We start from the raw sequence: 24332 nt of genomic DNA, 5'->3' as shown, positions 1-24332 counted from the left end.
ACAGGTGCCTTCCAGCAGCAGACGGGGCAGAGCAGAGCCTCTCCCACCTTCTCATCTACAGTGAACTTAAGTCAGCTGCCGTGCTGGAGGAAGACTGCGGCGTACTGCAGCGCGGCGTACAGAGACAGCTCCCCACCCGCCTCAGCCTGAAATGAAGAAACTAAAAATGAAGAGCAGCAGCCTGGTCCAGCAGGTAGGGCACTAAGTTGAGACCTGGGAAGCTGGGGCTCAAGCTGGAGCTTGTACCTGAGCGGGCCAGAGCCCACGCAGGGGCTCTCACCCTTTCTCTGCTGAAGCCTTCCCGTGCAGGGGTGGCCTGAAGGCACGGCTGGGTGAGGGCCAGAGCAAGCAGAGAACCGGACACACCTCAGCAAAATAAACACACTGAAAATACATCAAGGAGTGTGGTTGCCCATGAACTTTTACAACCTTGGTGACATATTCAATAGTGTTTTTAGGATAGATTGAGTGCGTGGAAGAAAGAGGAGGGCGGCATGCCACACTCAGGGCACAATTACTCAAATACACCTTATTGATGGCTCACAGGTAAAGCATTCTGAAAGCATGCGGGATCGATACAATAACTAGCACAGTCCATGAGAGGGGACTCCTGTGAGAGGGAGCCTCTGGCACCGACCACCAAAATCACAGCAGACCAAAAAAATGTTCTTCATAATGTGATAAAGGATTTCAGTATAGGAGACAAATGGGAGTCTTAAATAGCCAAACAGAAAAACACCACTGGAGTTTCTAAGAATTATAGCCGATTGGAGGGGGTTGGAGCAGTTAGTGCATCCAGTATCAAGTACTGCAGTTTGGGCCCAGAAAGATGTGTTGGGCCATAGGATAGGAATTGGGGAACACCTGAAAGATTAGTTCACATTTTGTACAGACAAAGGGCAGCCCCAATCAAAAAGTTATCTCCAGGGTTTTAAAAGGGTTAATTTCACATAACTGAAGAAAATTTTACCAAACTAATTAGAAGAGAAAATGTAGAGGAAAAAAAAACAAGACAGAAAATAGACAGTTCTTTAAAAAGAATTCATTAGAGGGCTGCGAATTCATGTTTCTGTGAGAGGGCTGTTTTAACTAAACCCTTGCTAATCAGTAACTGTATAGGTCAGGTCAGACTAGATGTTCACAGTAGAATTTTTAAATTGTGATATAAGAAGCGTTATTTTTAAGTTATGCAGGAAGTAAGAAGAAATTGTGCATTTGTATTAGATGAAAGAAAAAGATGTTAAATAACATTTCCTTGAGTTGAACACATAAGTCAGACCACTCAGCCCACTTGCACCCATGAGACCTAAAAAGCTTTGGCTTGCCAACACCCATCATGCAGTAACATTTCATAAAACTGGACAGAAGGCCAATGTACTCCTTCTCCAAGGACACACGCTACACACACAAGCAGGAAAGAGAACTGGGGCAATGTCAGTAACTTTGGTAAGACTTTTGTTGACTTATCACTGGATAACGACTCCAAACAACAAATAAGGATTATACAGCTTCAACACTGTAAACAATATGTAGACTAAAAACTGGTGACAGATCTAAAAGAGATTATTGGAGAATAAACATCGAGCAATCTTAATACATGCCCTCAGAGACCAGTTTCAGCCCCAATGCTGGTCGACATCTCAATCTAGAAACAAATACAAAATTGGCTATTAAACCTTGCAGATTAGCCAAGCAATAAATAACAAAGACAGTGCAGTCACGGAGCGTGATCTGGATCCCCTGGCAGGCAGGGCCTGTTCAAGGAAGACGTGCTGCAGTGCAACCAAATATGAAGTCATACATCTAGGAATGAAAACGCTGCTGTCGGGGATGCCAGACTGTATCTGGGACTGCACCAAACTCTGACGCTGCAAAGGATGCCGAGGTCAGAGCAGATAAGCAACTCAGCAAAGGACTAGGGACAAGAGGGCTAATGCGATTATGGGATGTACAGAAAGAGAAATAAGAATGGGAATCCAGAGGAGATTTTATCTCTATATACTGAAAGTATGTGTGCAGTTTATTGTTTTAAAATTATATTTAAATTCTACAGCACACTTAGAAAAGAGACTAGAAAGACTCTTTTAGACTGGAGAAAAAATTCTCAGTGAGGGACCTGAAGAGGTTAATCTGTTTCGTTTATCAAAAGGCAGATTCAGAGGTGATGGTTCTCAGTGTGTTCAAGGCAAAAAAGTGGAGGTACTAATGAACCCTTTAACAGAGAAAGCTTTAGTTATAAACTGCTCAAAACTGAAGCTAGATAAATTCAAGGAAGTAACAAAGTACAACTTTTCTTAACAGTAAAGGTAATTAACCTTTGGTACAAGCAGTGCAAAGTAAAAGTGGTGAATTTTCAGTGTTATAAATCTTTAAATTAAAACTGAATACTGCATAGATTTGTTTCAGGTAAATGCAAGTTTCTGGGTCTGAGTGAAACTGCACAACTTATACTAAGGTTTGACAGGATCATCTAGTTTTTAACTCAACAGATTTATAGTATTACAGGAAAAGAACAGCATAATCTATTGCTGCCAGTAACATCTGCATAACTCTTTGCTGAGATAAGGGTGACAGATGATAAACCATTCTTGTATCTGAAATGTCAAAAGCATTCAGTAATTAAGGCAAACCAAACCTCCAGCCTTCCTTGGCCACCCAGACGACTTACTCAGAGATATGTACGAAGATGTCAGGCCCTCCATCTGCAGGGGTAATGAAGCCATGGCCTTTGGAGCGACAGAAGCATTTACAGACACCTTTGTAGATGGGACCCTCCGATGCTCTCACGGTTCTGCAAAAGAAAGCACAAAAAGAGGGGTTCATTGCTGAGCACAGATGCGACCGCTTCCAGGTGTGTCAGCCAGAGCACACTAAGCAAATGGGCACAATGGTCCAAATACTCACTCCCAGTGACTATACTCCTCTGTAGCAACTGCTTAATACCCAGTTTCATACACTGCACATGTTTTGCCTGTAGCCTTTTTAAGGGAGATAAAGATGATGAAGATGTTTGCTGGCATTATAAACCATCAGTTGCCATCTTTAATCCATCTGCTGTATCACCCTGCCAAATTTTCTTTTGGACACTATATCAAATGTAAGCATCTTATACCTTTCATGAGTTCAGGAGTACCAGTGTACAGCTAGGTGTTGTATGTGCTTGCACAAATTTAACAGTAAGCGTGTGCATGGGGTATTGAGAGAATGCAGTGCATGAAGACATGTATAAATATGTAGGTTTATACATATACACACACCCCTTCTGCATGCATGTCTATCATTATCCTGCCAGAGGAGGATCCAGTGAAGCCAGTATTTCACCTCCAAATGACTGCAGCAGGCTATGAAGGCTAACTGGTATGCATAACACCAACACTCAACACTGATCTCCTCCTCCGCTGTATTTTAAAGTGAGACGGATGTGAAGACAAACCTTTGGGATGACTTACTGCCATCAAGAAAAACAACCTGCATGAACTATGACCTTTCCTGAAAACTGTGTGATTCAATTATTTTCCCCATCAAATATGCTGAGTTGAATCTCCAGGGATCCAAACTCACTCAAATACTTTCATTAACAAAGCCAACTGCTTTAGACACCTTATGGGGTTTACACAGAGGAGTTACTAGATCAGGACCTTCTCATGCCGATGACTATCCAGTAGGTTGCTTCCATGTTAGAAGAGGATTTTGATGCAATTCTTCAAACTCAGTGATTGTGTTGCCATTTGGTTACATGCATCATGGCAACTTTGACACTGCTTTCCCAAATGTTTAAAAGTTTACTGAAGTCTAAATAAAATCATTAAAATATGTGGTAACAGCTCTGTTCCTTAGCTCTGTCCTTAAGTCAAACTAACACTAAGGAAATACAGTTGAAAGTGTTAAAGAAAGAAGAAGTCTCCATTAAATCACTTAATTTCCAGCTCTGTAAAGCTGTTGACACACCTGACCCCACAAGTGCTTGTTACACAGAAAAGCTCTCACTGCCCTAAATAAGCCATTAAAGTTCAATTGTGTCTTTCAAGGAGATAAAGCACTGTAGGGGATAAGGCCCCATACTTTCAATGAACTAAAGTTAAATAATCCCACTGAACAAGCCCCTGCCTGTCACATCCATCTTTTGTATACAACTGTGGGGCCAGAGCTCACCTAGAGCTCCTCTTGATTAAAGAGGACACTAAAAAAAAAAAAAAAAAAAGTAAAAATTTAAGCAATTTTGATTTTCAGGGCAAACAAATACAGCAAGATTCCTACACTAATTAACGATTAAAGACCTCTGGAAGACAAATAATAAATTCTTTAGTTTTGTAAGAACCAGACTAGGATTAACAGTTGAGCATTACAAAGAGTTCATTATTAACACAGCACTGAGGCAAGTTATCTTGGAATTGCTTTTCAAGGGCAATGCCCATTATCAAGTCAATTATGATCCTTTTAGCAATCTACTTCCATTACAAACTTTAGGGCATTTGAAGGCTTTTGGAACTGACAACATATAAATTTTTCTTCTGCTGCTGTTCTTTTTTGCCTCGTTTTGAATACAGAAGTAATAATATGAAGCATCATCGAGATTGATGCTATTTAAATCTGCATGGATTAACTCTTGAAGAAAAGAGCTCTGGGTAACATTGTAAGAAGCAAAAAGGAAAAAGCATGCCAACTAGATTAAGTGGCACAAAATAGGCTAGCTGCAGGCTTGAGATTTTATTTCCACAATGTTTCACTCAGCACTGCCAGACCTCACTTACACAGAAGTAATTGCAAGACTGTGGCAGAAATGCAATAGATTGACCACAGTAACAAGTTACACCCTCAGACACTTATTCAAAGGCCACTGAGATTAACAAAGAAGCCTGCATTGCCTTCTGCAGGTCAGCACCTCACTGGGAGGCCCATCACAGGCACTGGGAACTTCTTGCAATGGCCAAACCTTGCAACACCATCCTTGGCTGTGGAGGAGTCCCCTTTGGGGAGTGGGGGGCTTCCAGGAGCCTGCACAGCACCACAGGAAAGCTCAGGGAAAGACAGCTCTGCTGTAGGATCACTACCTCAAGTACAAATAGCAATTTTATGGAAAAACTCATATAACCTTGGAGAATCAGAGATTAGAGTTTATACCTTGAAAATCAACATACTCTTTTACAGGTCTATTTGAGCAATCTTAAGATGGAGATAAGAAAGCTTGAATAGGAAAAGGAAACAAGTCCTCTGAAAAGTGACAGGGTCATGGACCATCCCTAAAATGTAACCTAGCTGATGGTAGCATAGGTGTCAGGACTGAAAGAACTAAAACCTCCAGTAAGGTCTGGTCCAGTGCTCCAGGGGCAGTGAGAAGAGAGGTCATGCCAAAAGAGGAGGTGGAGCTGAGGAAGAAAGACCAACAGGAACTGGTCCTGAAAGCCACAACCCAGTGTCTAAAGTGAAGCAAAGCTTCAGACAAGAAACTCTGTTTTGAAAAAATCTCAGTGTATTTTCCCCTCCCTGTAAAACGCTGGTCTTAAAGAATGGAAAGGACTTTGAACAGCCTTTATGCAAACAGAGCATTGAAAAACTACAGGCAATTTGGACTAAAAGTCTAGTGGCATCAGAATTTATTGGAGAAGAGATAACAGTAAAATACCAAAGCAACTTCCAGATACAACCCCCCCCCCCCCCAACTCCCTTCACCTCGGCAGGGGCTGATCATTCTGCCCAAAGGCAAACGTTTGGTTGTGACTATGAAATGCAGGTTTCCCAGTACTCACGCTGAAAATGTCCTGGTCCGTCGGGTGGGCAGCGGACTGGGGATGAGGTACCCTCTCATGGGCGATGGGGAGCGATCTCTTGCCCTGCGGTTTTCAGGCAAATGGAGAGAACTGGGTGAGGATGGAGAGGTGGGGGTCTGCTGCGAGGCGGAGGAAGTGGGCTCAGAAGACATTCCTGATGCCTAAGAAAAGCCTAGAGAGAGGAAGACATCTGACTTAGCCCAAAATGGGAACTGTCGCAGAAGTCACAAATTCTTCAGCTGATGATTTTGTAAGAATACGACTCACTTCCTGCAGACGTACACACGGACACAGTTGCACCAAAAGCTCTGTGTCACTGAGTTAATTTTTAAATCTCACAGCTTTTGTAAGCTGTTCTAGGAAGCTCCACTGAAAACAGATTACTCCACAACTAACACTTATTTGCTTACTCCTGCCTCACTCACAGGCAATGGCTCCTGAAGCAGAGCTCAGCCCCAATACCAGATATCAGTGTGCCCCATGCAGCTCCCAGGCAGATGGGGTTTGACCACTGACAGCACAGAGGAGTCTCCTGCATCTGCACACAAACACATGTTACAGGAAAGAAACACTAGAAGAAGAAATACTGAAATAAAGGCTGCACCTCCACTGCTGGAGGTTAGTTTCGTGGCGCAGTCACCAATGCTAACTTAGTTGCTGCTGCTCAGCTATTAGCACAGCTCTGTCAGAGTTTGTAACACCTTCTGCTTGACTGCAAGAAGAAAATCATACAAGTCCTCCTTAATTCACTTTAGACAGGGTAAATTAACTGTCTGACTCTGCCAAGGACAGAAACACGGACAAAGCTGGGAGGTAGTGGCTGACTGCAAGGAGGTGGCCCCTCCAGCCTGTAAAGATCTGGCAGACCCAGCAGCCCCCGTTGGTAGATCTGAGTCTGCTACAATCTTCCAGCAACTAGGAAGCAAAATAGTCCTCATTTGCGTTCAGATCCTCTGCTGCCCAAGTCAGATTTGCTGTTATTCACCCCCTACAGCAGAGGAGGCAGAAGGTCCCTTTCTCAGCACACCAACAGCAACACACATCACACAACAAGCAAAACTCACAGAATCCACAGAAAGAGAAGGACTGATAAGAAACAGCAGCACTTCTACACACACAAAGGCATGGCCTACAGGTGCAGCAGTGACAGAAAGAAGATAAATCAATCAGCACTGCTCTGGTACTCCTGTGCAAGTCCCCATCCACATTGGAAAGGGAACAAGGTGTACGAAATCAACCAATAACCCACCACGCTTACTTCAGAAAATCTAAAAATATCTGGTTATCTGGATATCTGGAGTTAGCAAAAAGTGCGGCGATCTGGGTCAAGAAAATACCATGATGGCAAGAAAAGCTGCCTTTAAGATCAATAGTTTAATTGAACTGAAATCTCTCATATCCATTACGCACCCTCCTTTTGACACCCACACTCCCCAGCCCATGAATTATGGAGTGGATCCTTCACATGACATTTGAGAGATGCAGCCTTCTTGTCAATGACAAATTCCCATTATTTCTTCCCGAAACTAAGGACTAAAATTAAAAAAGGCCTCTTAAGAATGAAGTCACCAGGGAACAAAAGCTTTTGTGTTTAATTGCTCAGGGTGCTGAGAAGGTAGAAGTGGATAGTTATATTCCCTCATGTACCAGCTTGAGCTTTCCACACTGTTCTGAAGAGCAACAACTCAGCTGAAAACAAAACCACAGCTTTATGGTTGGTGTTTGCCACGCACGAGCTAATGCCCGGATCAGCACCATGGCACAGTGTTCAGCTGAGACTGAGATGGGACACCAAAGGGACAGGGTTTTCCAAACTTCCTGTTCCTCCAGAGATCTGCTGTGCTGGCTGGTACTGAGGAAGTCTCCTCGGATTTTGAAAGACTTCTCCCTTGGGTGTCTTGCTTTCCAGGAATGCATGTTTGACATAGCGGGACTATAATAAAGGAAAAATAAGTGCAAACAATTAAAATCTTATCCCGGTAACTCAGCACGCATGGTCTGGCCTTTGCACAAGTGAAAATGCAGCTTTCAGAATCACACTCTTTCTCGCATAATCTAAATATAAACCAGCTTGTCAGGTGACAAGCAAAATGCAGAGCTATTCACCCATCCACAGCAATGCAGCAGAGCCAACCACAAAGTACTGCCCATCCCCTTCCTCAAACAAGGGTAGAAAGGCAGGAGAATTTTCCCTCCTTTCTTTAAAACACAGATGAACCACAAAAATAGTTACAAATAAAAAAGGCTAAATGGAGCTAGAAGTGTGCTAACATACGTTATTGTTCCCATTTATGCTATTTTTGTGCCCTCTGCTCTGTAAACATAAAATAAAATAGTGATGTAGAACATTCAGTGCCATTTCACTGTACAAATACCCTTTTTGTTCTCTGCCCACGGGCAAAGTGGATGAATGGCCTTGCCTCTCATAATTTCTATTACACAAGTCCTAAATCGTGATCAGAGCTCGCTGAGAGCTCACACACAAATGCACACAGCTGGAGGCAGCCAGGAGCAGCTACGCTCGACTTCACACCCGCTGCAGCAAACAAGCACAGCTGAGAAGAGGAGTGGATGTAAACGAGCGATAGGAAGCCTGTGGCTACACTACAGCTCAGCAACAGCCCATATGGGCATGGATGTTGTACCACTGCATGGGCAAGCGCACCGGCACATCCGTTTGCCTCTTGGGCTTCTCCGACAATCATAAAAATCAGATGCAATAAAAAAGATTGGACACTGAATTACCAAGTTTTACCGTGTGCACTGCGTACAGTGGGATGACAGCAGCTCCTGCCTCCTGCGAACCTCCGCTCAGCTTTCTCAGTGCAGAAGATCACTTCATCTGAACCTTTCTGAAGACAAAGGTGGAGTTTAGCTATTTCAGTTTGTTCTGATGTGGCCACTGTCTTGACGTTGTTCATACAGGGATTAACTCATTTCCACTGGCAGCACGCTTGAAGGAGCGGAAACGCCGTCCCCACTTGTACGCACAGCTGGAGGCACTCGGAGCCTGGGCAGTGCTTATGCAGGAAGCCTACAGCAAACACTCAAACTGAAATCCCACGCCTCCAGCCCTCCCAGCCTTCCCCTTCACACAAGTTTTGCTTTCCTAATGCAGTTACTGGCAGTCTTCAAAGATGCTTTTCAGATGTTATCCTGTGTTCTGAACTGACCCTCTGCAAATCAAGAATCACCCTTGGGACTCAGACAGCTGCCTACCAGCCCTTCCTCAGCAGCCACAAATACCTTCGCCTCTTTGTGATTAGCTGGACAAACCTACTTTCTTACACAAGCCCACCACGTCCCAGCCTGTTTCCATTAGTTTTCCCCTGCCTCCAGTCCAGCCACCACTCTCCACCTCCCCATGGCAAGGAAGGCATCACACGAACCCCAGACAGCACTAACAGAGCACCCCGCCCTGAGCTCCCCCCCAGCATCCCGCTTGCTGTGCCTTGTGAAGGCAGCCAGGACTTCACAGCAGCAAATCATAGCTACAAAAAGTCCAGCAGCATGAGATACCAACTACAACAGAGATGAGGGACAAAACAGTCTCTCTTCTGCTTGAGCCAGCAAAATATTTGCTGCCTGGTATTTACAGAATGAATGTAACAGGATGCAAGGTGGTGATATTTTCAGGCTCTTCAGGAAACTCGAACCACGTACTACATTACCCTTAAGTCTGGCCATATTTTAACATGAATCATCTATCTTTAACCAATGTGATTTTTTTTTTTTTTCAACTGTAAGTGTGCACCAAACTGAAATATAAATAAATCACAGAAGCATCATGGAAACAATAGACTAATTTAACATTTCAAAGCAAAAAAAGATATACTTTTACCATATTTTTTTCAGAACAATTGGCCAATGTGTACACAAAAGAGACCCCAAAATGTCATCTGTAACAGGTGACCTATAAAGCACAGAGTGCAATATATGCAGAAGTTTCTGAAATTCTCCATAAAATACTACGCAAAAAAATCTACTGAGGTCATTAAGGTTGGGGGTATGTAAGTGGTACCATCATTTCTCTATATATCTATACACTCTTTTTCCATTCTTCAAGTCTACCCCATACCACTAAAAATACCATAAAAAAAATAGCAGCTTTGGGGAAGTTATCCATCCTGACCAGCACAACACTACCACAAAAACCTAGCCTCACTTTTAATTAAAGAAAATGCCTGGAGAAAAGTCCAAACAGACAGGGCAGGGTGACAGACTCCAGGAAAACTCTCTGTCTATGAACAGTTTCTTTTTCACACAACAGACACTGCAATATCTCCAGCAGGCACAGAGCTCATCCCCAGGAAATGCTCTGCATGTTTCAGTGCTCCAGCACAGAGAAAAAGCTTTCTAGCCTCCTTAGCCTGGAAGACACTGTCTGGAGGAGCTGCTTTCAGAAGGTACCATGACAGTCTATGAACAGGACAGCACTGGCCATGCATGCCTGGAAACCCAGACCTTTCCTCAAAGGGAGAGTGAGGTTTCTGTACCCCGAGAGCAGCTGCTTTCAGCTGGATTCTTCTGGAAGTTAGCTCTTCCATTTCAACCTCTACGAGGAATGTGGACATCTGAAAATGTTTGTTTTCTGGGCTTTCCTTGAATTTAGAAACAATGTCAAGAATTCTTTTTAAGTGATTCACTTTGAAATCTCCTGGTTTCCAAATTTATTCTACACAGCCACATTTCTTTCCTTCTCTAAGGAAGCCATGCAGATAAACCCCTGAGCTTTGCCTGCTCTTCTGCTGACAGCTACAAGCTCTTTCAGCGAGAGAAAAAACACGGCTCGATGGCACACGCTGAGCACTAGACACTGATACTGCTCCAAAGTGCCCTCTCCCAACATTGTGTCCCTTGCTCTCATCTACTGAGAAAGTGAAGACACCAGGACCCTCTGCTCCACGCATTACTTACCTGGCCCTGAAGGAGACAAACTGGGGTGCCTGGCTCCCAAGGGTGCCCCCAGTTCTTCTAGAAGCTCCCAGCTCCCTGGCAGCTCTCTGAGGCACCTGAGCACCAGGCCACAGTACTGCCCCCACCTGCAGTTTCTTTCCAAAGCACTTTTTGGCACTCGGACCTCAGTATCCACAAGGATCCCAGCACCACAGAGCATCACAGCACTCCTCCTGCGTCAAGCACTTACAAAACGCACACAACCACCAAACAGCTGATTCAAAAAGCTTCCCCTTCCAGCTTAGTTTGCATGACTAACTTTCCACAATTAATACTGGTATTTCAATTAATACTGAAACTCAGAGGAGTTGCAACATGCATGTGACATGTCAACACAAAGGATTACGGTATAAACATTACGCTCCTGGAGGCTGCAGAGGTGTGCCCACACACTGTAGCCATTTGGCAGTTAATGGAGACCAGGACATTGCCCAACCATTCCCATGCCCAGTAAAAGCCTAATTATAAGGTAAGCAAAATACAACAAGGAAAATTCCTATTGCTTGTCTGTGCATACAAATTAATTTGGATTAAAACAGGCTTGAGTTTAAGCAGCAACAGCTATTTCCACACAGTCTGAGCAGTGAACACCTTTTCCCCAAACGCTGTGGCTGCCCCTCTGCTCCTCTAGTGAGCAGCCTGCTGCGCCTGAAAGCAAAGCTGCTCGAGCAGCACAAACAGCCCTGCACGGCAGAGACCACAGAAAGGGGTGGGAGGGGAACTCAGTCAGCAGCAGCCTGTATAGTACATTGATAAAGGTGAGGATTTCTTACAGTCCTGTGTTTTCCACTGTTCATGTAAGCTGCCAGATGCACTTAAAAAAATGCATTTAGGTTAAGGAACAGAGTGGACAGATTAGGTATGTTTCAACTGGTTTATGGTTATACTTAAGGATATAAGGTGATATCCTGTGGTTCATGGAAAATACAAAGGAATCAAGATCCTCTCTCATTAGAGATCCGGTATTTGCCGTGATTGATGCTGCATAAACTTCTAGCTCCCAATTGCCCAGAACAGTTAGCCAGGGTCCTTCACTTGTAAGCAACCACAGGTGGCTGTAACCAGCTGTAGTGTGTTGGCTGCCCCAGGTGATAGCACTCACTAGGATTTGCCTAAAGAGAGAGTGTGCATAACAATATGAGGACAACCATATTTCATCTTGCATCTTGTCAAAAAGTATTTCAGTGGGAGCAGAACCCAACAGCACCCAGTGGTAAGGTAACTTCCTTGGGATGATGGTGGGCAGCAGTTGCTGAGCCGGGAAGAGCACAGAGCTATCCCGAGACCAGCACGCCTCCCCTCACACTCTGTCACAGCAAAAGCCCAAGACTTCAACCTGCTTACAAAATCTCGCTTTATCTAACTCTTTTTGTTTAAAGAACAGATTAAAAGAGATGGAAAACTCTCCCCAGCTCACAGTGAGCCTGGACAAGCAATAACAGGTCCCAGGCAAGTATCCTCTGGGAGCTCTTCCCAAGCAATGATGAAGATGATGGTTGAAGATGATGATGATAATTAGTGCATCTAATCAGGTCCAACTGTTGCCCAGTGACTTAAGTTCCTGTGCACATATATTATTGGCTAATGCAATCAAGTATTTAAATGACCATCACCCACAATGCTGTTCACTCTGCTTTGGTTATCTCTAGTACAAACCAAAACGTCCACATGACAGGGACAGCAGGAAGAGGGGCGGATTCTCACAAGCACCCACCATGCCCACACTATCATGGCTGCAGGCATAAGGCCATGAGAACAGTATGAGAAGGGCATGGAAACATGGCCGAAGTGCTGTTGTAGTGGCTCTGGGAAACCCTACCTTATCAGTGGGGGGGAAAGTCCATGGTGCTGTGAAGAGCGGGCCCACAGAATTGCCAAGGCTAAAGGCTGGAAGGGACGGAGCTGTGCTCTGCATCGGAGCTGCTGTCTGCACAGCGTTGGCCTGTCCTGTGCCCCACTCCAGTGGGGCAAGCACGGCCCCTCCAGCACCAAGACACACTCTATAGTGGAGATGTAACCTTACCTGAAATGTAAGCCCACAGTAAGTCTAAAGATTGTGCACACAGCTTCAATTTCTTGCTCATGCAAATCCACAGGTTACAGAGCACCAGGCTTGATGTAAGTCTGGGAGACAGAGCTGCCCACCAGCCCCTGCACTGATTGCCTGTACCTGGCTGGGCAGGACACAACAGCCTCTCACCTACCAAACACGGTGGGAAAGAGCTGTTACACCCATCCACAGGCTGCTGGGCAGCTAACTGCCCAGACCTGAGCCAGCCCCAGGCACGGCTCCAGGCAGATCATGAATCATCACTCCGGGACCAGCAAGATCACTATGCTGAGCCAGCACAAGCCTGGGGGGTGACGCCCAGCATCTTGCCTTGTTTCAGTCTGCAAACTGCTTTCTGCATGAGCTACCAGTCCACAAACCCTGTTGTTTCTGATCACTCCAGACTCCTGTTCCTTCATCATGCCTCCATTAGCCAAGGCTGGGAACTCTCTTCTTGGATAGCAGAGGCAACATTTAATACATCTCATCCTATTCTTGCTAAACATGCTCAATCACAGTAAACTTACGTATTTCCCATATCAAGTACTGAACAGGGAACAAACTGTCCCTTCCAGCACTTGCTCTCAAGCTCTGCAACTCAGCTCTTCCTTCAGTGCTTTTGCAAGTCTGACGCTCTCCCTCTGCCATTATTTCCATGCTGGCACATCCCATGTGAATTTATTCCAGAATTTATTTCGTTTTGGCAGAAAATATTTATACCAAAACACAAGAAATATTTCATGTGTCTTGTGTCTAAGTGTCTTGGGGCTCATCTACAAGGCAAATGGGCTTATACAGGGTCATACTATTATGAAGAGTAGTTATACATATGTAAATCTCTAGGCACTTTTGAGAAGTTCTCCCTTTTTCAGCCTCCTCTCACATCACAAAACTTCAGCCACAATTATGGGTAAGTTTGTTCATGTGCAACTTTGAGCCTTTTAAGGCTACTGAAATCCCCTGAAATATTTATGTGGCTCAAGTGTTACTCAGAACAATTAGTTCACTGTGTTTCCTCCCTAATCAACATTTTCAATAAAGAAAAACAGTTCACATTACGGAGATCTATAACCATGGAAATTTATGAGGCATACAAGTACTGGCAAAGGAAAAAATAATCCTCCGAGGATATTTCATCTGTCAGCATTTACAGCAAGATGCAGATGGCAGGGCGCAGAGTCAGAAACCGCTCACAAATAACTTGATCCTTACACCAGTACCATGAGGCACCCATAGACCCCAGACTCCTTTTTGCCAGGCCCGGCTCTATTTTCTGGCTATCCCAATGCACAGGCCATCTCCCAGTCTTGCTGCCTGACATCTATGCATATTTTTAAGCATCCTAGTCTAATAACCCCAGTATATTTCAATTAGATTTCTCAGAAATCAATTAAACAAAAGGTTTGTGATTGAGATGTCATTAGGAACCTGCATCAATATCAATTAATGAGCGACAGATATACAATTTACTGAAATACTTTAGGAAACAGAAAATCCTCTGTATCTGACACAAGAGTGAAGAAAATTCTCACCTTCTGTTGAGGAACAAAGAAATGCTCTTGATTTCCATTAAAGCCGCCTCCTGTTCTATCCTGTCCCACAGACTCCTACCTGCATCCTACTTCCCAGGCTTCAGTGGCACAACTGCTTCCCTACATAAGCAGCTGCACCCGCAATAGGTTTTTCTACCACAGCAAAGTTTTAAAACTACGTTCCACCTGCATAAAAAGGTTAACAACAGGCTTCATCACTCCAAAGACAGCTTGATGAAACATATTCAGCCTGTGCTGACAGAGCACTCAGAGGTGCAGAAATGCACATTCCATTAAAATCAAACAAAAGGGAATATTTTTACACACATACATACACACTTAAAGAGAGGAGATGGGTTGACAGGCCTAAATTTTAATGGAGAAGGTTCATATATATATATATATGTGCTTATAGATCACTGGCCCATTTAACAACTGCATTTCTGTTTTCCTTCTCTCCACCCTATTTCTCAACCCAATTTACAATATATCTCACCATGCTGTACGCAAGCTTGTGCTTGTGACCCTGAGACCTTCCCCTCAGCGTCCTCATTTCTTCAGCTCTAAAGCAAAGATAACAACCTCCTTTGTAGCAGCACGGTGAGGACCAGCTGTGTCTGTACTTTGCATACAAAACCCTGACTGAGCCGCAGGGGTTCATCAGGCTGACGATAGCCAGCCTTGGTTCCCTGCTCAAAGCCAGGGTCAGTCTCACTCCAGTCTGGATCACACCGCCGCAGAGGAACCAGACCTGAAAACAGACTTCTTGCAAACCAGCTTAACAGAGGGAGGTAACACTCCCTCACCTTTCTCCGCCAGCGGGAAGTGTGCTGTGCCTCCTCAGCCTGTGTCTGGATTGTGACAAGGCTTCATTACTGCTGAGCCCATCCCAGCACCTGCCCTTCTTGAGGCCGACGTCTCTGTCCTGCAGCAGCAAGCAGAGTGCAGCACACCCACCACCAAGGTGCCTGTCCCAAGAGCAAAAAAACCTCTCTGCAAGAAATCCCATTCTGCTTTTGGTGAAAAGGAGATTGAGGCAAAGGTTCTTCACGCTCTGCATTTGTGAATGCCACTCACAAGCAAAAGTCATACTCACGCTCCACTGGGAGGAAAGTGTTTCATCCACAAAATTAATGGTTAGTCCTTGACTCTTAAACTGAAATTCTCTTAATTTAACTAAAGCCTATAGGACAAGCACCACGTAAATACAATATTGCACAAATCTGTTTTTTCTTATATAACCAAACTACTTGCAAAACAGAGAATACATAAGCAAGCACACACAACCAAACTACTTGCAAAATAGAAAATGTTGCTATTTTACCTTACGTCTCGTTAGACCTCTCCTCAGCGCAGTCCTGGCAGCACAACTATCCCCACTGCGAGCTGCAGCTTTAGATGGATCTGTGTGGTCTACTGCACTGACAAACAGGTCGTCCCTATATGGTATAATCAAATCTGTGATTGCGTGAATAGTAATACAGCCAAAGCACACTCCCACAGCTCACAGCCTCCAGAACTGCTTCAGGGACAGCAGCCACTTCAGTGAACACTCTGAACCCTTTGGAAACTACACATCATACAAACCCTCCATCACGTCCTCTTGTGTGACAGTCTGGAAAACATCACTGATAATAAGCTTTAGACTTTTAGGAAAAAAGTTCTTTTTAGTCTCAAAAAATGGCTTAAAATACAAATAGTCCAGCAAGTCTACTGTAGGCAATGCATTGTTCTTAGCCAACTAATGAGAAAATGGACCTACAGGGAGTTTGATTGCTTTCCCCGATTACCATGTGTGCACAAACTAGTCTTTCTTGCTCAGCACATCCACTCTCTGTTCAGAGCCAGTTAAATGGCAAAAGGAGTCATATTGTGTTTTACTGCCTGCAAAACTGCAGCGCCAGCATGGGCACATGTGCGAGGCTGGATTTCGTGCCTACTTACACGTCAACAAAACTATTTACCACGCTGTGATTTCGAGAGCCATGGCTCCAGTGATGTGCTGGAAGTGTACGGAACAGGACAGAGCTGTCCAGAATCACAGATGCTGTTGCTGTTATTTATGTCTATGTGTTAATGCTCAAAAGCAAACACAGGCCAAAGCAAAGGAAGAGGCAACACAAGCTTTTCAGGGAAGCTAAAAACACAGTTGAAAAACAGCAGATGAATCCTGAGGCATGTATGTTCTTCAGGTATAAACTAAAAATCAATATAGAAGCACTTGTTTAATAGAAAATTGTACTAAGCATTTTATTACAGCAGTCACTACCCCAAAGAGCTGTATCTACTTCAATTGCAAGCCCAGAGGGAATGGGACACACAAGCAGAACAAACACTGCACACAGCAATGGCGGTGAGTACCTTCATGAAAGATCATTTTGATTCAATTTACCTGTTTGGTCACGTGCTAACAATTACGTGAGCTTAAGAAGTTAACATTTTCCAGATTTGCTCACTGGGAGCTGATAGTAGCCTCCCACAATGCACGTAGCCACACACCAGCAGCACAACAGGGTAACCAGACCTACTTGCTAGTGCCAGGGCTCCAGTATGAAGCCTGGTGGAAGGAGCTAAGAAAACAGCCAAACCTAGAAAACCATATGTACTGAGGGCTGGGAGTTGGCAAGCAGGGGGGGCACCAAGAGCCAGCTGGCAGCCTTGACAGGGACGGATGAAACCCAAAAGCAGGCTGGGCTTCTGCCTGCCACAGACACCCAGAGCGCAGGGCAAGCAGCCCAGCTGGGAACAAGCCCTGCGCACATACCACGGGACACGCCGAGGATGGACATGCATCTTCAATGCGTCTCACACAGGGCTCTCCAGGGAAGCATTTTCATACATCCAAGATCCGCAGCCCAACACCCTACCCTGCGAGCTGGGACCCACCGTTTCTCCTGCCAAAAGGAGGCAGGAGTCACACTTGCAGCCAGGAGGAAAGGGCTGCTGGGGTCCTCTTTCCTACAGTAGCCCCATGCACTGGGGTACAGTCCTTCCCATGAGGATTTAACACAACGCACAAAGGGCCTGTGACACGAAGATGGAACTGACTCACATTCAAGAGATAATTCGAGATCAGCGAGAAAAAGACAGGGAAATGTGTAACAGTGCCTTTGTTACTTTTATCTAGACCAAAGTTTTGTATGAAACCTGGTGTTACACACCTAAGAAACCTCAGGTAAGCTTGCACGTCTCCCTGCCTCAGGAGCAATCCATAAGTCCGGAACAAGTCATGTCATGGCACTGGGAAACCAGGTACGTGCACGTCTGGTGGGTTCACCCTGGTCTTGGTGGCCAGGAGATCCCAGGCTGCATGGCTTCACATCGGTGGGGCTCCAGAGAGAGGGAGTCATCCTCAGGATCTGTGCCACAGAAGAGGCAACTCTGCAACCCAGCCACACTAAAATGTTTAAAACCAAATTCAGTTAGCATCCCAGGCCCCAATTATACCAGCCTAGCAAGTGTCCAGCAAAAACACATTTCTCCCCATGAGGCTGTGATAAACACCAAGACAGCTCTACACTACCTTTGTTTCTTATTTTATTGTTCTGGGAGGATTTTCAGGAGAGGTTTGTCTACATGAAAAACCTGAGGGATGGAAGGGTGGGAAAGGTCAGTGTGTGAAAAACTAACAGTGCAGGCAGCAGTATGTTGACATCATGACCCCAGGATGCTGCCGGCAGTGCCTGCGCAGCAGCTCTGCCAGATTCAGCCTGGCCCAGTTCCAGCAGTGAATTTCCTTCCTGAAGTCCCTTCTACTGTGGGTAAAAGACACTGCAGTACATCTCATGTCCGCAGGGAGAGACACCTTTCTTGCCTAAACCTGGTATTAAGGAAAAGTAAAAATAAAATTTAAAAAAATAATGTATCAGAAGGCAGTGGAGCTGCAACAGATATATATATATATATATATATATATAAAGATACATTTTTCTCCTCTGGAACCTGTGTTTTCTAAACATCAGTGAGAATAATTTTTAAGACTCTGCCAGAGTTCCTGGGAAAGGGAAAAGCAGCCTTTCTGCATGGAAACAAAGCACATGTTTATTCAGAAACTGAGACTTGTGTAAGATCACTTTTCAGATGCACTTTCCATACCACCATAAAGCAGAAAGTGAACACAAACATTCACTCTATTTACTCTCTCCCCTGCCTGTAGAATGAAAAACACACCACATGAAATACTTTAAGAACTCCTCCCACCAGTCTCCATCACAAAGAGGCTCTATGAAAAGGCTATCATCACATTTCATAATCCCCATTGCTAGATTTTCTCTAGATATTGGAGGAAATAAGAGTCACAATCTACGCAGCCAAGTAAATTCTGCCTTTCCTGGCTGCTGTCAGCAGAGCTCCTGGTCTGGACATGCCACTGCACAGACAGGCACTGCCTTGCTGAGCTGGGTGAAAAGATCCGAATCATTTATTTACAATGTAGTAATAGGTGTAAATTTTGTAAACAGTAAATTCTTTTAGGTTGGCAGTTTCATTTACACTTTTAAGTAATTGTCAAGAAGTTGCAATAGTGACCATGATTTAATCAAGTAACTGACATAACTGAAAACAAACAAATGCCTTTGACCAGCATTCTGAAACCATATCATGAAGAGAAAGTCACCAAACAGTAATCACTGAGAAGGCAGGAGCTCATAAAACAGTATAGTTTACATCACTAGAGTGCCTTGGCCAACCTGACTGGCTGCACATTGCAAACAAACCAAACATTAAATGAGTACTAACATAAAAAGAAAATTCCTCCCCAACTGGACAGGCAAGATCAAATGTTTATTTCCTGGACAGAGACTACTCTTTGTCTGGACAGTCTCTTAAATAGCAAATGGCAAAGAATGTGAAAGCTTGGGAAAAGCATTGCTCCTGGAAAAGTTTTAAGATGCAGAGTTGTGCCTGAAGGAAAGCAGTGTGACTCCCCATCGCAGAGCAGCCACGACAGAATACACCATCCTTCCCACCCTGCCCAAAACCAGCACTGGGCAGGCAAGGTGAACATCAGATGATGGGTTGACTACAAACCTCTTTACTCCTTATCCCAACAGTCAACTGCACAAACAGCCCTTTGGAAGCAGAGGCTCACACTCTGATTCTCAGAAAATTTTATTTTTATTTCTTTTCTTACTGTTAGTCATCAAAACACTGCAACTGCAGCAGGCAGCTGTGTCTCCACGCCAACTGGCAGCCTGTCCTCCACCACGGGACAAATACACCACTGCTGATGTGACATGTAGCACGTTACACACAGCTGAGCAAGACAGAGACCCATTGCTACAGGCTCCTACAGCTCAGCGGTGTCTCATGGCTGCAGCATCATCAACGCTCAATCCAGCTTGGCTTCCGACCCCACTTTCACAGCAGTCCCCAGCGCATTAGCTCACAAGCTCCCACTCAAAGTAGCACCAACACGTACTTTGCTTTCCTTCTTGGGATCAGCCTTAGCTCTTAATGCTCTGCCACTTCCGAAGTCATATGCTGCTCATGAGGCATGGCAAAGGACCAGCGTGGTTTAATATTCAAGAGAAACTACCAGGTCAATGTTCTCTGTTTTCCTTCGTTCCGCACAAAGCGGTCTGTGATCAGATCAGGCACAGAGCCATCAGGGTAAGGAACACGGTCGTGCAACATGGTGCACGCAGGCTTACTTGCTTTTTCCAGAAAACTGTAATAGAGCCTTTCCCAGCAGTGCTGTTCGCAGTGGAAAACCACCCAGGGATTTAACTGCAGGTTAGTTTGTTTTCTCTGTGCCTTTATCCCTCCACTATCTGATCACCTTTCAAAGGGAGGCTGCAGCTCAACCCCAAGTTTAACTTCCCAGACCCTGTTGCGAGGTGAAATGTGTGGTCACAAGGCACCAAACAGAATTATTGCCCAACCAGCTCAGCAAGAACCTAAAGGCTAAATTCACATTTGCTGTCCTTGAAACACCCTAGTATTTAAACATCTGTTGAGACCTTCACCCTATCTCCAGCTCCTCCCTGGAGGAATGCAGAATTCAAGGCAAGTGCTAGATTAGCCTGCAGAGCCTAACACTCACACCACGGATAATGGGTCAAAAATTTAATGTTCGTTTCCTTTAGACTTCTATTCAGTTTCCAAATTACATTAATAATGCAGCAACCTCTTAATGTGAGTGTCATTACCCCCAAGATAATCGTTATCTAAAAAGGATTTCATAGGTTACTTCATTTATCTATATTTTAAATTGACCCAATGAAAAAAGCAGCTGTGCAACAGCCTCAAACCAACGGCAAACAAAGAACCTCTGAAATCAGTAAGACAGTAGCATCACAGGAACCACACAAATGAAACCTGACTTAAGGGAAGTGGGAGGGGGGTTTGCAGGCTGTTGAAGCCCTGTCCATTAGCACGAGGTCAGGCTCCCAGGGCAGAACCCACACCCAATTTACCCGTAAGCCCTACGGCCAAGCCTCAGCAGATACGACTTGACTCGCATGGTATTTTACAGCTTCCCTGGGGGAGAGCAAACAACAGAAGCACCACTTTAATGTACTCCACATGCCCCCAAAAAAGACAGAAATGAAAGCTAAGTAAGTGTCTTTCTGCACCACACAGAGACAAAGAAAGTGTCGGTTTGGTTCCTCTCCCAGACGCACCTCACAGCTGCCACCGAGGCGGGGACGGTGCTCTGAGGTGCCACCTCATGACAGAGTGGTTCCCATCCCTGCATCTTCTGTTCCTTAATGGTTTTTTTTTCTTAGTAACCAAGCTGAGGGGAAAAAAGCAAAGTCTTCCTTCAAAGTGATCTCAGCCGTTCCTGTTTACAAAAACCAAGAGGCAGCTGTTTATTCACAGAAAGGGAAGACTGTGCAAGAAGCAATGCAGCAGCAGGGAGATCCACACCCTGCGTGCAGCACTGTGTGCGACAGCTGCACAGCCACCACTCGCTGCCTCCTTCCGTGCTCTCCCTGACAGCGTCAGCTCTACCACACAAGCTACATCCACACCCATGTCACAAAAAAGGAGAACAGGCACAAACAAAAATCCTGAAACTGCTACCTAGCTAACAGAGGTTGGCTCAGAGGAACACAGTTACAGAACTGAAAGGGCAGAGAGCAGCGCACAGCAACGGCTCTGAGTGAGCGACCCCCGCAGCCCCCTGAGACCATCCGGACAGAGCGACAGACACGGTCGGAGATGGGTGCGGGAGGCAGAGGAGATGAAGATCAGTGATGTGTCCAGGCGCTGCCTCGGACACGAGGAAAAGGCAGTATTAGACTGAGATAGAAGGAATCAAAACAACCGTCTTTACCCTGCCCTGAGAGAAAAGAGAAAGCGGTTAGTCAGATGAAAGCTTTCTCCTTCTCATTTTATCGGAACTACGCTGGGGAGTGACACATCATGCAAACCCAAATCACCACTCTGCATCGCTCGTTTCTCTACACAGTGTTTCAGCTGTTTCTTTTTATTTGGTTCTCCACATCAACCTGTTGCAAAAAGCAGGATTTGAGGTTTGGCTTTTTAAAACTGTTGTGCAGAAAAAACCCAAATATGCCATTTCACTCCTTTTCCTCCTCAAAGATTGCTGTGCAGTGCTGTTCCCAGCCCCACTGCCTGCCAGCCCCCAGGAGAAGGCAGCTCCCCACCCCAGGGAAGGGATGTTGTCCCCACTGTCAGGGACTCACCCCCCTCCCCTGCTCCAAGGTGGAAGTTGATGGGTTTTGCACTTTTCAAACTCAGTTCCTCTCCTTAGTCTCTGTTAGAAACCTTCCAGATGAGGGGCAGATTAGCCATCAGCTCTTGCCACCAACATCTAGAATATTTATCAGCATAGACTTGAACAGCTACAATCTCATTACATTTTGCTAATGATGATCCTGAACAGCCTTCTTCCAAGTTTCAAGCAGCTCCCATCCCTGCCAAGTCTACCCCATGGGCAGTGATCCAAAACCAGTTCTTGATAGAAACATGAGTCAAAAATAGATGAAAAGGTGAAATCAGCAACAGCTTTCAACCTGAAGCTACCCTAGCTACAGCCAGGTGCTTCTGCACCCCACAACCCACCTACTGTGAAATGGAAGCAAGGGAAGGATTTCCGTACTTCTGCCACTGCCAGGCTTAGCACCAAGAACAACCCTGGCCATTGCCCACTGGTCCCATCACCCAGAAATAACCCCCCAGACCATATTTCATCCAAAGAACCATATTTCATGTAGTGTAATACCAGCATGGTCTGGCAGTTTGCTGTAAGGGAGCTTTACTAGCAGTAGATGCTCACATTCACAGTGTGTTCAGCTCTTCAAGTGTATATAAAGACTGGATTCACCAAAAGTACACCATTACTACACAAAAAATAACAATCGTAAGAGAAGACAGAAGTCAGCATTACCTGGCCTTATCTGGCTACTTTCAAATTACTTGTATGCAAATATTTCTGTGCTTACATGCATGCAAGTACAGGAGGGGATGATCCTGGTGACAGAAGCTCAGGGCAGCCGAGAGCGTGGCTGTAGCCAGACGCAGATGTGCAGGACACGGGGGACTGTGAGGCAGCACAACCACGAGGTTAGTCACGTCACATGTGGGTGTCACAACGCACACAGGCCTGTGGGATGAGCTCCAGCCTCAGCTCTGCCCTTGCAAAGGGCCACTCGCAAGAAATGTGTTTTCTTTTCTTTTACACCCCCACGTAGCATGTGAAAATGTACCCATTGCCAACAGTCACATCTTTCCTACATTTTCTTTGGCACACACAATTTTCTTCTGTAAACACACAAAGTTTTCATATATACATACTTAAAAAAAATTCCTACTACATGTTAGTTAAGCCTCTTCAGATTTAACAAGATACTAAGTTGCATTTGTGAAAGTGCAAGCCCTCTCAGCTACATTCATGGCACTTGCTATGTTCTATTATAAATAATCAACAGAAGGAAACAAAATGTTTCCCAAACATATTATGCATCTGCAAAACAATATAATAATCAGAAGGTAAAGGTTAAGAACAGCAGTTCAAAAAACCCCTTCTCAACCTCACAAAAAATAATGATCAGGAGGGTGACGTCAGAGCAGCCTTAAAATTTTCTCAGACTCTCCAAGAAATCAAATCTAGCATCACAGAAGGTTTTGCAAACATTTCTCAGAAGTAGCTCTTGGTTCTAGCAAAAACAGTCAGAAAAAGAACTTCAAATCCCCTCCCTAAAAGCCAAATTCAGAGGCACATAGCCAAAAATTAAGCTCAGAGGCTTCTCTACAAAGGCAAGAAGTGACACGCACACACATCCAACAGGCAGAAAGAACACAAAATAAGAGTTGTTTTCCCCAGTTTTAATGAATAGAGGTGCTGACTATAAAAGCAAACTGTGCACGCCACAACAGACTCTCTAGCAAGACTCTCTACAAAGTTTTGAAGTATCCCTCTAAGCAACCAGTGCTGTTAGACCTTTTTATTCCTAGTGGGAGAAAGCTCTTGTTTAGCATGTTTTGTCTTTCTCGTGATTTATAAAAGAAGCAATTCTGAGTGTAACAAATGACACATCCCCACTTCCTAAATGAAAAAATAAATAAATAAAGCACAGATAAGTGTTGAAAAAAAAAAATAAGCAACCAAACTAGCCCTGGTATCTGAAATAAACCCACCGAGACGGAAGAGGCGAGAGCGGGCGCAGCCGGCTCCGCTCCCGTGCCGGGCTCTCGGCCCGAGCCGCGCTGTCCCACCGGCCCTGCCCGACCCCCGGCCCCGCGCCCCCCCGGGAAGAACCGCAACCAGCAGCCGCAGCGGCCCGGCGCGGCCCCGCTCACCTCGGGCAGGCAGGGCCGGGCAGGGCAGGCAGGGCCGGGCAGGCAGGGCAGCGCGACGGCCGCGGCGGGCCGGGCTGGCGGGCGGCGCTGGCGCTGCCGCGGCGCGCCCCGCGCTATAAGGCGGGTGGGCCGGGCCGGCAGCCCCGGTAGCCCCGCTCCGCCCCGGCAGCCCCGCTCCGCCCCAGCCACCGCCTCTCCGGGCGGCCCCGGGCCGGGGAGCGGTCCCCGGCGGCGGGCAGCGCGGGGCTGGGGGCGCCG

At 45.4% G+C, this 24332-nt stretch overlaps 1 protein-coding gene across 7 annotated transcripts in view; it reads right to left on the bottom strand.

Moving 5' to 3' along the window:
- CARHSP1 (calcium regulated heat stable protein 1) overlaps window positions 1-24332 on the bottom strand; it is a 72458-nt gene that overhangs the window by 12306 nt on the left and 35820 nt on the right. For 2 of the 7 annotated variants that reach the window (XM_074840394.1, XM_074840393.1), the window contains exons 7-8: window positions 5748-5940; window positions 2669-2791 (exon numbers count right to left, since the gene is read on the bottom strand). In XM_074840394.1, coding sequence (XP_074696495.1) covers window positions 2669-2791; window positions 5748-5920 — 296 coding nt within the window. In that variant the 5' untranslated portion in view covers window positions 5921-5940. Of the gene's footprint in view, window positions 1-2668; window positions 2792-5747; window positions 5941-8513; window positions 8611-23912; window positions 24129-24332 lie in introns of those variants that run through there. The other 5 variants (XM_074840395.1, XM_074840396.1, XM_074840397.1 and 2 more) reach the window with 5 other exon arrangements.

Source organism: Strix aluco, chromosome 15 (assembly GCF_031877795.1).
Source record: "Strix aluco isolate bStrAlu1 chromosome 15, bStrAlu1.hap1, whole genome shotgun sequence".
Lineage (NCBI taxonomy): Eukaryota > Metazoa > Chordata > Aves > Strigiformes > Strigidae > Strix > Strix aluco.
This window is presented reverse-complemented; position numbering and strand designations above follow the sequence as displayed.